The 14,856-nt window shown below is 40.0% G+C and overlaps 1 protein-coding gene across 5 annotated transcripts; it reads right to left on the bottom strand.

Annotated features, from left to right (window-relative positions):
* Nucleotides 1–1,135: 1,135 nt before the first annotated feature.
* Nucleotides 1,136–13,155, bottom strand: LOC127351749 (kinesin-like protein KIF23). 5 transcript variants are annotated; one of them, XM_051379623.1, is made up of 23 exons: nt 13,062–13,155; nt 11,804–11,870; nt 11,479–11,607; nt 10,930–11,035; nt 10,620–10,756; nt 10,405–10,517; nt 10,117–10,290; nt 9,205–9,317; nt 8,824–8,945; nt 8,572–8,674; nt 8,373–8,452; nt 8,146–8,265; nt 7,677–7,836; nt 7,373–7,534; nt 7,071–7,237; nt 6,764–6,937; nt 5,841–6,038; nt 5,274–5,591; nt 3,400–3,633; nt 2,634–2,722; nt 2,104–2,164; nt 1,893–1,927; nt 1,136–1,755 (listed from the first exon to the last, which is right to left on the bottom strand). In XM_051379623.1, the coding sequence occupies exons 1-23, from the start codon at nt 13,073–13,075 to the stop codon at nt 1,740–1,742; spliced, it is 2,892 nt and encodes a 963-aa protein (XP_051235583.1). In that variant the 5' UTR covers nt 13,076–13,155; the 3' UTR covers nt 1,136–1,739. The 5 variants fall into 5 exon arrangements, with proteins under 5 accessions (XP_051235583.1, XP_051235585.1, XP_051235586.1 ...); XM_051379625.1 differs by lacking the exon at nt 3,400–3,633; XM_051379626.1 differs by lacking the exon at nt 5,274–5,591.
* Nucleotides 13,156–14,856: the final 1,701 nt, after the last annotated feature.

Here is a 14,856-nt window from a genome sequence, read left to right as displayed (position 1 = left end):
AGGATTTTAGCAGTGGTGAGAAAAAATATATATACAGACTTGCTAGTGTATGCTTCTACCTGGTTGTGTAGTTTGGTTTGACATTTCTCACCTGTTGACAGGCCAAAAATGTTGCACAAACAGGGATAAAGTGTCTACTTGTCAGCGAGGCAAACTCTGTGCTTAGCCTTAAAGTGAGCCTTTGACTTCAGGCTGAGTGGGTCATTGTGGCTTGGACAAAATGTTAGAGGAAATGTGTTTGACCTCGAGGTTGTGGAGTTTAGTTTCTCTTTACACTACTTATTGACAGGAAATCCACTCGCAATTAAGATTAATTAAAAAGGCATAATTTCCAGCATTATAACATGTGCAATTAATTTATTCATGTTATTCAATATCCTTGGAATTGAGTGAGTGCTTTTAATTTTCTCCCCCATATAGTGAAAATAAAACAAACAAAATCTAATTAAATACATACAATAATTTAATTTTCCTTGTTTTACTCTAGTCTGATCAAATGTGTTCAAACCCAAGATTAAGGGAAACCATAGACTGCATTATTAAGAATAGATGTAGTCTCTGTGACACCATCTGGGCAGTCCTGGCTTTGCCCCATAGCTGTCACGAAGGAAGAAATTAGCTATAGAAACTGCAGCTTCATGTAGCAGGCTGTAAACATGTTATTTCTGCTGTAGTTGGGCATTTTAACATGGAAGCTTAAGGAGATTGACTCACTTCAGTGTTGGCTTCATTTTCCAGCCACTTCATTAAAACAGACCATCAGAGCTTGGTTAAAAAAAAGAATAGGGTGTCTTTTGGATATGTTCAAGGCCTTAAAGATGGAGACCCTTCTGTCTTCATGAATTAAAAAGTCCAGTGTGTTACATTTATAAGGGTCTACTGGCAGCAGTGGAATATAATATTCATGGCATGTTGTGTTTTTGATACCTTAGAGTCCTCTTCTACAAAACCCACCATGTTCCTACAGTAGTGCAGAAAGAGTAAAACCAAACTGACTCCAGATAGGGCCTTTTGTAGTTCTCACAACTACATACGTTTCTTCTACACACTCAACTATATTCAAATGGTTGCAATCTGCAACTTCACCACTAGATGTCACTAAACACACACACACACACACACACACCAAGAATCCTTTGAGTTTGAATAAATTTAATGCCACCAAAAAGGGTAGTGCTACAGATCTTAGTTGTTGTAATAAACAGGTAAAAAGCGTGAAATATTTACAGATGATCAGATTGATTTCAGTGAAACCTAATAACAGTTCTATATTTACAGTTAATCTACACATTGTAATTCTGAAACGGTGTTTTTTGAAAGCAGCCATATGCTGACTAACATCCAAGAAATGCAGCACAGAGCAAGCAATGGCACTATAAAGTAAAAGTAAAAAATAAACATTTTCTATTGCTCTAAAGCTAAAATATTTCAATCTTTGGGTAACAGTGAAAGGCAGAAGAAGATGAAGTAGTAATAAAACATTACATTTATCACTGAATATTCATATGGGGCTATTTAATATGTCCATGTCTTTAAGAAATAATTCCAGCATTCAAAAAGCATACTAATCCAGCAAATACAAGTGAAATATTCTAATAATTTGTGCTAAGATCAGACAGAATAGAAAAATTCTGACTCTCAAAAAAGATGCATAGTTTCACACGGCGGTCCCTTCACTGTTCAGATAGTCGGGCAAAATCTTGCATGTTTTTAAAAAGGTCCTTCATATGTACAGCAACTTAAGGCTTTCTGCGTCTGGAAGAAAGAAAACAACAGAAACCATAAACCTCATTGATCCCAACTTTAAAGGCAAATCAACAGCTGAAATGTGTCGTCTATATAAGATGGTAAACAGTGCACACACATAAACACAGACGCTTTTACTTGCTTACTTTTGATACCCATGGCTTGTGCTTGCCACTGGAGGCTATAGAGGAAGAAGAGGTTGACATGTATCAAATTATCCAATTTATAATAAATTAAGAATTTTCTTAAAAAAAATTGACACCTGAATATGTTTAGAAAAACATATATATTCAAATTAAAATGACAAGAAAGCAGTTTAACAGTATTTTTCTTTAGTTCAATTAATTTAGAGCTTACCCTGTTTTCCATGTTCTCCATTTGTGCCGGTCCTTCTCCAGACCCTGAACGCCTCTTGCGACTGAAACAAAAAAGGACCAAAAAAGGTTTTACCCAACTTGATCATGTTACAAATATGACTCACAATAGATGTAATTAGAATATATTTGTCACAGACATAAAGACTGGATAGATTAGAGACTCTACAATCTCTGTAGGTGTTAATGTGATCTTAATGACATTTTACATCTTCAGTACAAAAAACCTTTAATCTTTAGTTTCAACCATAAGACAGAGTTTTTAAAACAAGGGTTGGTTTGAATATATATTTCTGTAACAGATTTTAGTATCAACTGGGTATGGCATGGTTACACTGTGCACCTTCCCAGAGATGTAAATACCTGTTGCATTGTGTGAGAATGGGAGGCAACAAAGGCCAGATGAGTTAATAATGCTGTTTGACAATCCTTCACAAACATACACATCCTCAGAAGAGTGTCCACCCACACAGGAATTTCCTGACTTGTAATACTCATCCGGACATACTGTACCTTGATGCTGATGCACATTCTTGTTTTAGTGTCTCAATGTCAGTGAACTGCACAGCTTGTCCTCCACCTCTGGTCCTAAAAACATTACCCTGAGAAAGGAAACAACAACAACAACAAAAAAAACAATCACTCACACAAATGTCCAAAAAGAGAATACAAGAAGAAACACATACCGTATTTGCCGGACTATAAGTTGCACTTTTTTTCATAGTTTGGCTGGTCCTGCGACTTATATATGACATTGAACATGTTTTAAGGCTTAACCAAAGTACTCCAGCCACTCGACATCTCAGTGAACCGGAGCTTTAAGGCAGTCCTGCGTCGCCTGTGGGAGGAGTGGATGGTGGATGGAGAGCACAGCTTCACGGCAACCGGGAGGATGCGCCATGAAACTTTCCAGCAAGTCATTGGATGGATCGACACAGCATGGACTTAAGTGACAACAGAAACCATGTGTTTAACTTGCATTTCCTGATTGAATGTCTGTTCTTGGTCATGGATTTTGTGAAATACATTTATAAATAAATGCAACTTATAGTCCGGTGCAACTTATATATGGTTTTTTTCCTCTTCATGAGCCATTCTTTGACTGATGCGACTTATAGTCCGGAAAATACGGTACTCACAAATCAACAGTGAAAATGTCCCATTAATATCTAAAACAGGACCCCATTGTGAAATCAAACAGTGTGATTAAGTCGAAGTAAAATTCATGCAAGATATATAATAATCAGCAGTCTCAAATTAAGCAGTTATGTCGTTTTACCTTGATCAATTTGGTCTCGATCTCCCCGTCGGAGGCAAGCTCTTGATGTCTAAGCACATACTTTTGGCATTTAGACAGAGCTTTCTCGTTCGGGGTCGACACCTTGATTGCATTGGGTATGATTGGCTGCAAGACAGTGTCTAGGTCCAAATTAGAAGTTGGTTTGTGGTCTACCCATTTGTCTCCACCCGCAGAGTGTGAGCGTCTGTGCATTGGATGAACTGGAGGAGCCGTCTGGTGATCCCAGTGTGAGAAAGACAAACCAGGAAGTTATTCACATGTGACACCAGCAGGGACTATTTAAAGTTTGTTGGGGTTAGTAGTGAAGGTCTTTCATTAGAGCGTGTTAGCTGTTGCTTGTTAGCTTGTACTGAAAATAAATGTACTACTGGAAGTCTAAGAGGGACAGGGTGTCCAACTGGATCAAATCTTTACACTTCCAAGGTATAGTAGCCTTCAAATCACAACCCAAACAAACAATATTCTGGAGCTTCCAGCAGTACATATTTTCATAAAGTAACTAAAACACACACACTGCAGTGAAAACAGCCCAGTAGAGTGAATAAGAATTAACATGCAAAGCAGCGCAAAAGTAGTGTGGAAGCAGCAATAAAAGACTACATGCAAACAGAATAAAGATGTGTTCTAAAGCTCATGTGACTGATGAAGGGTTTTAAACTGACAACTGATACAGTCAAGTCTTAGAAATAAGACTGTTATAAGATTATTCTGTTTTGGTCCCAACAATTTGAGCAGGTCACCAAGGAACTCCACTATCACTTGGTGCTCCTAATTTAAAGTTTTGTACGGCCCACACTGGATGGTTTACCGCATAGTAGTGACTGAAGATAATCAGACTGAATTGTTGTTCCGTTTCACTTCATTAATCATTCATTATTTTAATCTCTGGGGGGAAAAACAGAGATGGTGGCAGCAATTCAAAGTATGGAACCAGGCTAAGTCAAACTATGATTTTAAGATACAAAAGGAAATCACAGACCTGATTCAGACCTTGACCAAAAGACCAGACAGTTTGTAAGAAGCCAGGAATATCCGTATGGAACGGCAGGTTTTAATTTGGTGGTTCAGCCCACATGTGTACAGTCACACACTTTCTACTCTTTGTCCATTAAGTCAAATAAAGGTTATAGTCGATTTGTACACTTGCGTATGTGGGCAAAAATGTCTGTCAATCCCCCTTTTTAATGATTCTAAAAAACTGAATTATGCAGAGCAATGCCTCTGCAGAAAAATACATGACAATGAGACAACTAGATGATTTATTATTATTATGGCCATTTTTAAAGTGGGACACTCAAGCAATCTGAGTAGACCCAAAATCATCAGTGTTGAGTGCCATATCAAATCACTCCAAACTGAACCCTAATATTGCAGTTGTATGAGTCCAGTGGTGTTCTTGATTAATAAACATGCATCATTCTGCTTCGCTCTTTTAACACGTGTAATACTGCTGCGACTGTTACAGCATTTTTGTGTGTGTTTATTTTAGAATCATTTTTGTCATTTTAAGTGGTGCTGATGAAACGTGTGATGAAACACTACGAGGAAAAAAGCAATTCTAGAGGGAACTTGGCAACAGAAAGAACTACGAACATGATATAACTACTCATAAGGCTGAAGATGCGAGTCAAAAAGCATTTACAAGCATGACAGATCAGTCTGTCTTAAAGTCTGGATAAGAGAAACAAGCCTACACTGATGCAGCACTTCTACTGGATGCATGTCTTAACAAGCAGACATCTACTGATACCATTACGGGGGCAGTTCTACACCAAGGCGAAGCTTAAACTATAAGCCCTCAGAGAAAAACTACACATAATCTTAAGGACATCTAGGTTCTAACACACACTAACCCTTGTGCCTGCCTCTAGGTCTAGCCCATAGACTAGAGTCGTAGCAGGGGCCTCAGTGCCTGGGGCCCAGCGCTGGCCTCTCCTGCGACCCACGCTGCTGGTGCTGTGGCATGGGGTGGGGTTCCGGGTCCTGCACTGGGGAGTCCCAGGCTGCCTAGCCTGGCTGCTTGAGTCTACAGGGAACCTCTGCTCCCAATCAGAGATGCAGGAGGCTACTGAAGGATAGGCTGAAGAGGAGGATGTGGTGGAGGAAGGGTAAGGGTCCTGAACTGCCCTAACACTGGCTGGATTTTGGTGGGAGGGAGTTTGGCTGAAGTCCTGAAAAGTGATGAGGGAATGGGGCCAAGCATTGTGGATGTTAGGGGCTCCAGATCAACACAAATACAAAACAGGGTAACATAGAAAAAAGCTGCGGTGTACGGTAAGCACAGAAATCTTCAGAATTCATCTGTAGGGATCATCATATAATAATTAGTAGCATGCAAAATTTCCATGTCAAATTAAGTTTCGCAAGAGTGATGAAGTGAACACTGATGAACCGGCAGTATTAAAGCGTGGGTCACTCACAGGAAGTGGGGAGGGTGAGGCAGACCGCTTCTGGCCGATGTTGCGATCTCTCTCCCTTGAAGGCCTTTCAGGCTTCTCTGGACGCTCAGTGCCACCACCGCTGCTCTCTGTCACTATGGCCTTGAGCTGTTTCAACTTTTCATCCTTCACCCACAATTTGTTCTGCATCTCTAGCTGCTTGGCGTTCACTCGCCTCTCCTGATTAGACAACACCAGCGAGAAACAATTGAAAGAACAGTCTCCTCATTTATACAAGAATATTCTCTGGAGGTATTGTGGTTCACATTTCTCATTTCGAAGTTCTTGCACTCATGATAGTGTACGAATTGTTAGTAGGTTTGAGGAGCAAAACATACATTCTGATTCAAAGTATCTGCGATTTTTTGTTCTTTCAAAGTTGACTTCTAATAAAATCTGTCAGCACCACTTTTTTTCTTTTACATTTGTTTTATTAAAACGGAAACTCTTCTTTTTTTAAAAATATATCAGGTATCAATATATAATTGGCCAATAAAAAAGAAAGATTTAATTATTGTTATTGTTGTGATAATGGAATTTAAGCTGGTAACACATTGGCTGCTGACTAGGGACACCACTACAAAAAATCCAGGCTCTCAGTCGTGTTTTTTTGCCTCTCTGCCTTTCTCCTTCTCATGTCCTCCACTCTCTATCGGTGTGGAGAGAATGAAATGGACTAGATCCTTTCCCATCTTATCTATTCCGTTTTTCCACGCATAAGCAAAAGTAAACTATTTATGTTTTGGTGCTGCTTTACTTATTGTCTGAGCAGTGACTGTATGTTACACTGGGTGACTAAAATATGGACGACATAGCACAAATATACCATATACAGCTCCACCAATACACTACGTATGTGCAAGCCTTCAATATACAAAGCAATCACTGTCAATAATTCTACTTACACACTCCTTCTCCCACTTGAGTTTGGTGTCAGTCACCATGCCGTGCATGCGCTGCTCCATGCGCCTCCTCTCTGACAGCTCTCTCTGTAGCCTTTGCTCCCGTGTCTCCAGCTCATGCTTAAGTGAGCGTTTGTCGTGCTCATACATGTCCGTTGTTTTCTGCAGGATGTCGATCTGAAGAGGAGGACGGGTAGTGTGAGTAAACAGTGAAAACAGCAAACAAGTGAATTCATATATCTTTTACAAGCCTACTAAAAGAGTTGCAAACCAAATGCAGAATAAGTTCTCTAGGTAAAAGAGAAAGCACCTTGTATTCCAGAGTTTTGGATTTTTTCTCTAATCGTTCTATCTCCGTCCTCTGGTTGATGATGACTTTGTCTTTCTCGCCCAGTCTGTTTCGTTGATCATGGAGGAAGGTCTCCTTTGCACTGATCTGACCGTCTAACTGCTGAAGCATGGACGCCAGTGTACTGGCTGTAGGAGAAAACACATTAATGTAAACTGTTTTTTGACTTGAAATGTTGCTTTTTTACTGCAGACAACTGTCTAAAATCAGCTATGAAATAGTGAATTAAATAATTATTTGTGGTGTAGAAAATGGGCCTGTACCCGTTTTGTTGTACTGCTCGGTCATCATCTGACGGACACGATGCCTCCTTTCCAGCACCTCCATCAGGCGTGGCAACGTCTGATCATCAGCTGGGTCCACCAGCTCACAGGGAGGCAGGGCTGGAAGGCTTTCTATGAGCTGATTCAGCAGACCGTGGTCATCTACAGTGTGAATAAGAATGTGTCATGGAAACATTGTGTAGAACTAGACATATGCAGTAAATAAAAGGTTTTCTGAAATTCACATATATGGAATGTAAGGATACAACATGACAGGAGCATAGTGAACTTAAGAGTGATTTACCTGCATTACTGGGACCTCCTTGCTCTTCCAGGCGACGTGACAGCTCATCTCTGAAGACCTGGTTTCTGTGTCTGCGTCCTGCTGCGAGGCCACAGATTGGGCGGTCAACCGGCCGCGCTACCTCCACCTCCTGGGTCATCTCTGCAAAGCGCATGACCAGCTGCAGCACATGCAGTGGAATACAATTAGAAATACACTAATTTCATCAACGCACCCATTAGTGCTCTAAATCAAATGCTGTTTGAAACTAAAATGTGAAGTTTGTTTAGTTCCAAAGAGTCTACTGTAATCTTGGAAGAAATTTGTATATTTAGGAGACAAAACAAGGGAAGTGTATATTTAACCATGTTGTCAAGATTTCATTGTGGTTTGATGGCAAAGCAGCCACATTTTGGACTTGTAAAGAATGAGATGAGTTTCTTCTGGGACAGAAAATGAGATTAAAGAGAAAAGATTTTACATGTCCTACCATTGTTTCGTCATAATCATCAGCCTTTGGGTTGACGCACACAATCATCCTGACTTTTCCTTCTCCATCAAAGTAGTTTTTAAACAGATGTGTAACTTTAGAGTCCCTGTATGGCACCATCTGGAAGAAAATAAAGGCTCTGTGAAACTGCACCTACTGGAAAATTACCAGTAGTACAAATTAAGATGAATAACATCACCTTACATAGAAATAAAACACATGCCAACCTTATTAGTTCCACACATCTGGTTTTCACGCAGGACTTCCATGCATGTGCGCAGTGTCATCAAGGACTGGTTGATATTACCTGTAAATCAGACATTACCAGAGATGTTTGGTAATATTACTAAACACAATGAAAATCTGAAGATTCACAGTGAATGCCTCTGGTTGGAGAGAAAAGCCCACTGTAAGAGGTAAACTGACCTGCTTCACGGAGGCGGCTTCCCTCTGCTCTGGTTCTGCTAGTGCGCTCACTGCCTGCCAGGTCAACCAGACACAGCTGACTCACATTCACCTGGTTTTTGTCCTGACATTTAATAACACACTGTTAGTGGCTGAAATCCTTTGTTGCACACAATGTGTACTCATTTTACTGGCTTTCTTTATCATAAAAACACACATTTTCTACACATAAAACTGAAAAACATCTTTCAGTATGTAACGTTTGCATGTCACCTGTAGAATGTGGTCCCCATCAGCATCAAGGGGTGCCTGGGCCAGCTTCACCGTGAACACACTGTGGGAGCGACTGGATTCCCGGTTGAGTTGAGTGTTGGCTATTCTCCTTTTCTTTTGTCCTAGAGACAGAAACAGAGCAGAGCATCATTAATATAATGTGTGACATTAACAACAGAAGTAACAAAAGTGGCCAAATATTCATATTTATAAGTCAGCAGATATTTTGCTTTGTCCAATTATTTCTGCTGATTTGACTGTTTAATTAAATATGAATGCTGATAATGGCCACTGGAAGCTACAGCTCACAACTGCCCTGATGCATATAAGTGATGTCAGCTCTGCATGGACATTGTAACAAAGAAAATTATTACCACTCACCCTTCCAAAAGACTTCAAAAGCCTCTTCTGTAGATTTCACCTCAACTTCTGTGCAGCCAGCCACATACATGTTATGATTCTGATCCTCTCGGAGAATCTTGGATTGAGGTGGTCTGAAACAAGTTAATTACGACAATCAACATACACCAGGAATGTAACACAATGATGCGTCTCTTTATTAAGACAAACAGCAAAAGCTAAAATAACAAATACTTGATGTTAGTGTCAACATTATTAATAAAATACAATCTAGGGAGACATACAGACACATTCAGGGGTAAAGGCACATGCACACAAGCTCGAGCCATTCAGGGGTCGTTACACTTCTCCACACACACACACTAACAGTAACAGCGGGGAGCCAATCCTCGAAGATGACAGCCACAAATGACACAAAGCTAGTAGGCTACACTTTTACAGGGCTTTGGATTAATGGGATGGAAATGCACTGATGACCTACGCAACATGTCAGCTACAGCCAAGTTATGACTATGAATAAATATAGTACAGTGTAATGTACTTTTACTGGCCACATACATGAACTCATTGTTCCGTACAGGTGTGCCTCCACCGAGCCACCTGACAAAAACAGGATTTTAAACAGTGCATCTTGTCAGCGTACACAAAGAAAACGCTATATCTCAACGAACTTATTCAGCACATACATGAAAAACAGTCAGAGTGGTTGTAATGCAGACACACATGGTTGCAAAACTACAAAAATACTATTTGTGGTGCACGTAAGTAGAGGCGGAACTGTGTGGGTGCAGCTGGGCAACTCAATATGTGGTCAGAGCAATCAGATACATGAATAGCAACACAGATAACCTGGATACAAATAAGCTTTGTACAGACAAACCTTCAACGTGATATTGCTCTACGCATACACCGACTTGAAATCCTGTCTCTTACTTTGGTCTGATTGGGTCAAATGGAGCATCTTCCAGGAGATCATAGATATAGTTGTTGTAGACCTCGATGTAGGACACAAAGACGCTGTAACAACAGTCTTCATCCACATTCTCAGATTTACACGCCTCCTCTGAGCTGATCATATCTGCAAACTCTGGGTCAGCAGCCTTCTGCCTAAAAACATACACCGAAAGAAGAGCGACATGATAAACAGCAGTGATAAGGTACTTTGTGAACAGCATACATAGTGTAGAAAGTACAAAGTGAAACACAATCACTCATATCTACCTGGAGGATGGTGTTTTGGGCACCGACTGTTGACTGTCTCGCTTCTGTCTCTCCAGCAGTGCGTCCACTTGACCCTGGATCTCCATCCCATTTTTGTCATCTGGTTTAAACACCTGATGAAGATTTAAATGTGAATAATTTCCAACCCCTCTCCAAAAACATAATCTTTCTTTAGAGACCAACTACAACAAGATATTAATGAATGAAAGTCTCACAAATCTTTTGGCCTGGAAGGGGCCGATGCTGTTGAAGAGCATGTCTAGAGAACGGGGGAGGAGTCCACCTTCTCCAGGTGAGCCGGTCATGGTGAAGGTCTTACCACTTCCAGTAACACCATACGTAAATAAGAGACCTGATAACATGGAATATCACAATTAAATAAAACACATTTTCAGGATTTCTAGTCATTTTCTATTGATCAACTAAGACTTTCATCACCAGAGAGGATACATAGTCAGTGTCTGGGATCCTGTGCTGTGCACATCTTACATTTTAATGCCTCGACAACAGCTTTAACTCACTTACCATTCTTACAATGAATGAGGTCCTCTACCAGTGGCCTGGCAACATCCTCAAACAGCTCCATTTGAGTGGTATTAATACCAAATACTTTTTTAAAGGAGTACTGTGTCTGAAGGATAAACAAAGAAACACCACGATATATGTGAATGTCATTGAACAGAAAACGGACAATAAAAAGGCCAATATCATCACCATGTCTTAAACCTGTTGTTGAAGAAAGTCTGAGGTGTCTACTGAACAGAGCTGAGACCAAACCACCTTTTTTAAAATTCAGTATCGCTGTGTGAGTTTTTTTTTCTCTTTGCAAATAAAACAATAATCAAACTGACTCAGTAAAAGCATTAGAGTTATCTGACAAGATCAACTAAGTTCAAAGCAGTAATTTATTAAGGTCAGCTGAAATAAATCAGCGGTGGCAGTCATATGTCTTCTGTTGACCTGTCTGTTTAAACAACAGCTCTTTATTGAGATTTCTAAATATAGATGTAGATGGTCAATTTCCTTAACAGGCTCAGAAAACTTGCCAAGCAAAGAGGGCTGCGGCACACTTACCTCTTTGTATTCCCCATTACGGTTGGCTTTAAGGCCATCGGGAGCATGTATCTGAATGGTGGAGCTGCTGATCATCTCAACACAACACTCCTCATCTTCTGCTCCAAGTGGACGTATACGGCAGTACACCTACAGAGACGAATGAGTAGATGAAGCCATCACAACTGGAAGAACTATGTTTAGATTAAACCTCATTTGAATGTCATATCTTGAAGACTGAGTCTATGTCTCATTAATCCTGGTTTAGTATATAAGTTCCACCTTTTACTGTGATTGTGCTGTAATATTGTTTTAATTTGAGAAATAAAGTAAATTGTTCACTTACTCCAACAGGATCTTTGTCTATGTTGGATGCCTTTTTTGGGCCATGCCTCCGAGGAGTCTTCCCTTTGCTGCAAGTCATAAAGCAAAACAGAATCAATGTCAAACACAACAAGATATATATAAATATAAATATAAATATATGGTACATTGTTACATGCTAGTTAATAATCCAGATAGTTCACTCAAGTAACTCAATGGACACCTGAACATTACCCTTTTTGTTCTACTTGTTTCATATGAATTTAAACAACCCCTTCATATACAACCCCACTATCATTTTGAGTTAAGTTAGTATTTTAGTTTGGTACAAATAATAGCAAAGGTGCCTGTAAACGTGTGCAAAGGGCTGATAAGAGAGTATGTTTCTGGCCTTTATTTGTTGTTTGGTGGCTTTTTCTTTATTGTATAAAGATAGACAGGAAAGGGGAAGACATGCAGCACAAGGCCACACTAAAAAAAAACAGCATGACATATTATCCAATGTCCCTGCGTGGATGGAATAAGGAATACTTTCCTTCAAAGTGTGTAATTTTATATAATTGTCTCACCATATATTCTGTGGGACAGTATCGATGGCAAACTCTTCTCTTCTCCTGTGGCTAATGTTTAACATCATAATGATCCTGAACTCCCTGAAGTAAAGCAGCATAAGTTCAGTGACAGGTGGAGTTTATTTATCCTTTGCTGGACGGGTGTGAATTAAGAGTATGACCCCTGTTTAAGACCTCATTACCAAGGTGTTGGGTGGGGTTGAGGTCAAGGCTCAAGCTCTTCCACATCAAACCCAGACATAATGTCTCAATTTGAGTCGTCGAGCAGAGACAGGAAAGGGGACAATGTTTATTTATTTATTTATTTATTTATTTATTTAATTAAAACTGAGGCGCCCAGGGCCGAACCAGTGGAAGATACAGGTGACGGTCAACAAACGTGTGAATTTAACATCAAGATTAAGATGTGTTACATTTTCACAGAGACACATAACACGAATATGTGAAGCTGTTATTAAAAAAAAAAACAATAATAAATAAATGAATGTGAAGTTCAAACCCCCCAAAATACCGACAGACAGTCAGCGGGACTAGCCGGCTAACGTTAGCAATGCTAACACTACGGGACCAACCGTTCCTCGGGAGACCAACCGCCGGCAGGTTACGGTTACCGTAGTTACCGTAACTGGCAACCGTTTTTAAACACACAGCGTCGTTACAGACTGTCCGCCGGTTGGAGGACTAACTGTAAAAGGTGGTAGTACTCACCCTGCTCTCTGCATTGTCGGTGTTGTTAACTTCCTCTCCGCCGCACACACACAAGAGCGCTTCTTCTCGATTTGAAAAATTCCCTCTGTGAGACGTCATTCCGACGGTGTGATATTTCAACCAATCACAGTGCGGCTCACAGCCGGAAGTCCCGCCCCCCCCTCTCGGTCGGATGTTGTTTTAGGTTTATTTCCTCTTTTTGTTTTGTTTTTTGTTCATTTCTTTCTCCTCATATGTTTTTTTTTCTTATTTATGCCTGAAGATTTAATTACTGTTTAGTTTATTTATGTTTCCATATTTTATTATTTTTATAAAATACCCATATTTTTGTTTTATGTTGTATTTTAGGGTTTGTATCATCCACGAGTTCCTGTATGTTACTTATGATTAGATTAGATTAGATTAGATACTTTATTCATCCCCAAGGGGAAATTCACAGTTTCCAGCAGTATCCACAAACTGATAATAATAATAATAATAATAATAATAATAATAATAATAATAATAATAATAACAAGAGGAGGTCAATTTAGAAGAACTAATAGAATAAAGTAGAATAAATAGCTAAATAACGAGCATGGGGCTCGTGTCCTAAGGTGCATGGTCAAATCCAGTGCTTGAAAGGCCTAAGGTGCATAAGTAGTGTCAGTCAGTCAGTCAGTCAGTGGTCACATAATGCAGGGAGCACTGCGTCAGGTTGTATAGTTAACTAAAGGGCAGACATATTGGAGTTTAGAGTTTTTCTCCCCTGGGTGGAGTTGAAGAGCCTGATGGCGTGGGGGAGGAACGATCTCCTCAGTCTTTCAGTGGAACAGGACAGTGACAGCAGCCTGTCGCTGAAGCTGCTCCTCTGCCTGTTGATGGTGCTGTGCAGTGGATGCAGTGGATTGTCCATGATTGACAGGAGCCTGTTCAGCGCCCTTTGCTCTGCCACAGATGTCAGTCTGTCCAGCTCTGTGCCCAACACAGAGCCCGCCTTCCTCACCAGTTTGTCCAGACGGGAGGCATCCTTCTCCTTAATGCTGCCTCCCCAGCACACTACTGTATAGAAGAGGGCGCTCGCCACAACAGTCTGATAGAATATCTGCAGCAGTTTTTTGCAGATGTTGAAGGACGCCAGCTTTCTGAGGAAGTATAATCGGCTCTGACCTCTTCTGCACAGGGTGTCTGTGTTGGCAGTCCAGTCCAGCCTGTCATCCAGGTGTACTCCCAGGTATTTGTATGTCTGTACCAACTCCACACGGTCACCGTTGATGGTCACATGTTCTGGGTGAGCCCTGGGCCTTCTGAGGTCCACCACCATCTCCTTGGTCTTGTTGCATATTGTGTGTTTAATAATAATTAAATGGTTTACGTTGGATATATCTGGTAGAGCAAGAAATGATTAAACTAAATATTAAATGTGTATTCACAGGCTGAGTAGTACTCCTCATGATGTGGTCTAAACAAATAAATAATAGTTCATTTTAAGTTAATTCCTGACTTTTGATTAAAAAAATAAATAAATCAAGGTCTAACAATAAAGTAGTTTCCACTACTAGTGATTCCACAAAGCTACTCAAATATTTCCAAAATATTATAAAATATTAAATAATATATTTAGGAAAATTGGTCTTTAGGCTGCGTGAGAGTGATATTTTATCTTATTGAGACGATTCTAAACAAAAATGTAAAAGTCATAAACAAACCCTACATTTAATCTCTCGTAATGATATTCACCTATATACCAAATCTGACCTGAAAATTAGAATTGGAAAAAACTTTAGATTATTGATTGAAATTACAAGACTTTATT

Source organism: Dicentrarchus labrax, unplaced genomic scaffold, assembly GCF_905237075.1.
Source record: "Dicentrarchus labrax unplaced genomic scaffold, dlabrax2021, whole genome shotgun sequence".
Lineage (NCBI taxonomy): Eukaryota > Metazoa > Chordata > Actinopteri > Moronidae > Dicentrarchus > Dicentrarchus labrax.
This window is presented reverse-complemented; position numbering and strand designations above follow the sequence as displayed.

What these genes read in the sequence shown, in the direction of transcription:
- LOC127351749 (XM_051379623.1), bottom strand. An exon ending in CCTCATTCATTGTAAGAATG is followed by an intron (nt 10,757 to 10,929) that starts GTAAGTGAGTTA and finishes CCATGTTATCAG; the next exon opens with GTCTCTTATTTACGTATGGT. An exon ending in CCTCACCCTCCCCACTTCCT is followed by an intron (nt 5,592 to 5,840) that starts GTGAGTGACCCA and finishes ATCACTTTTCAG; the next exon opens with GACTTCAGCCAAACTCCCTC.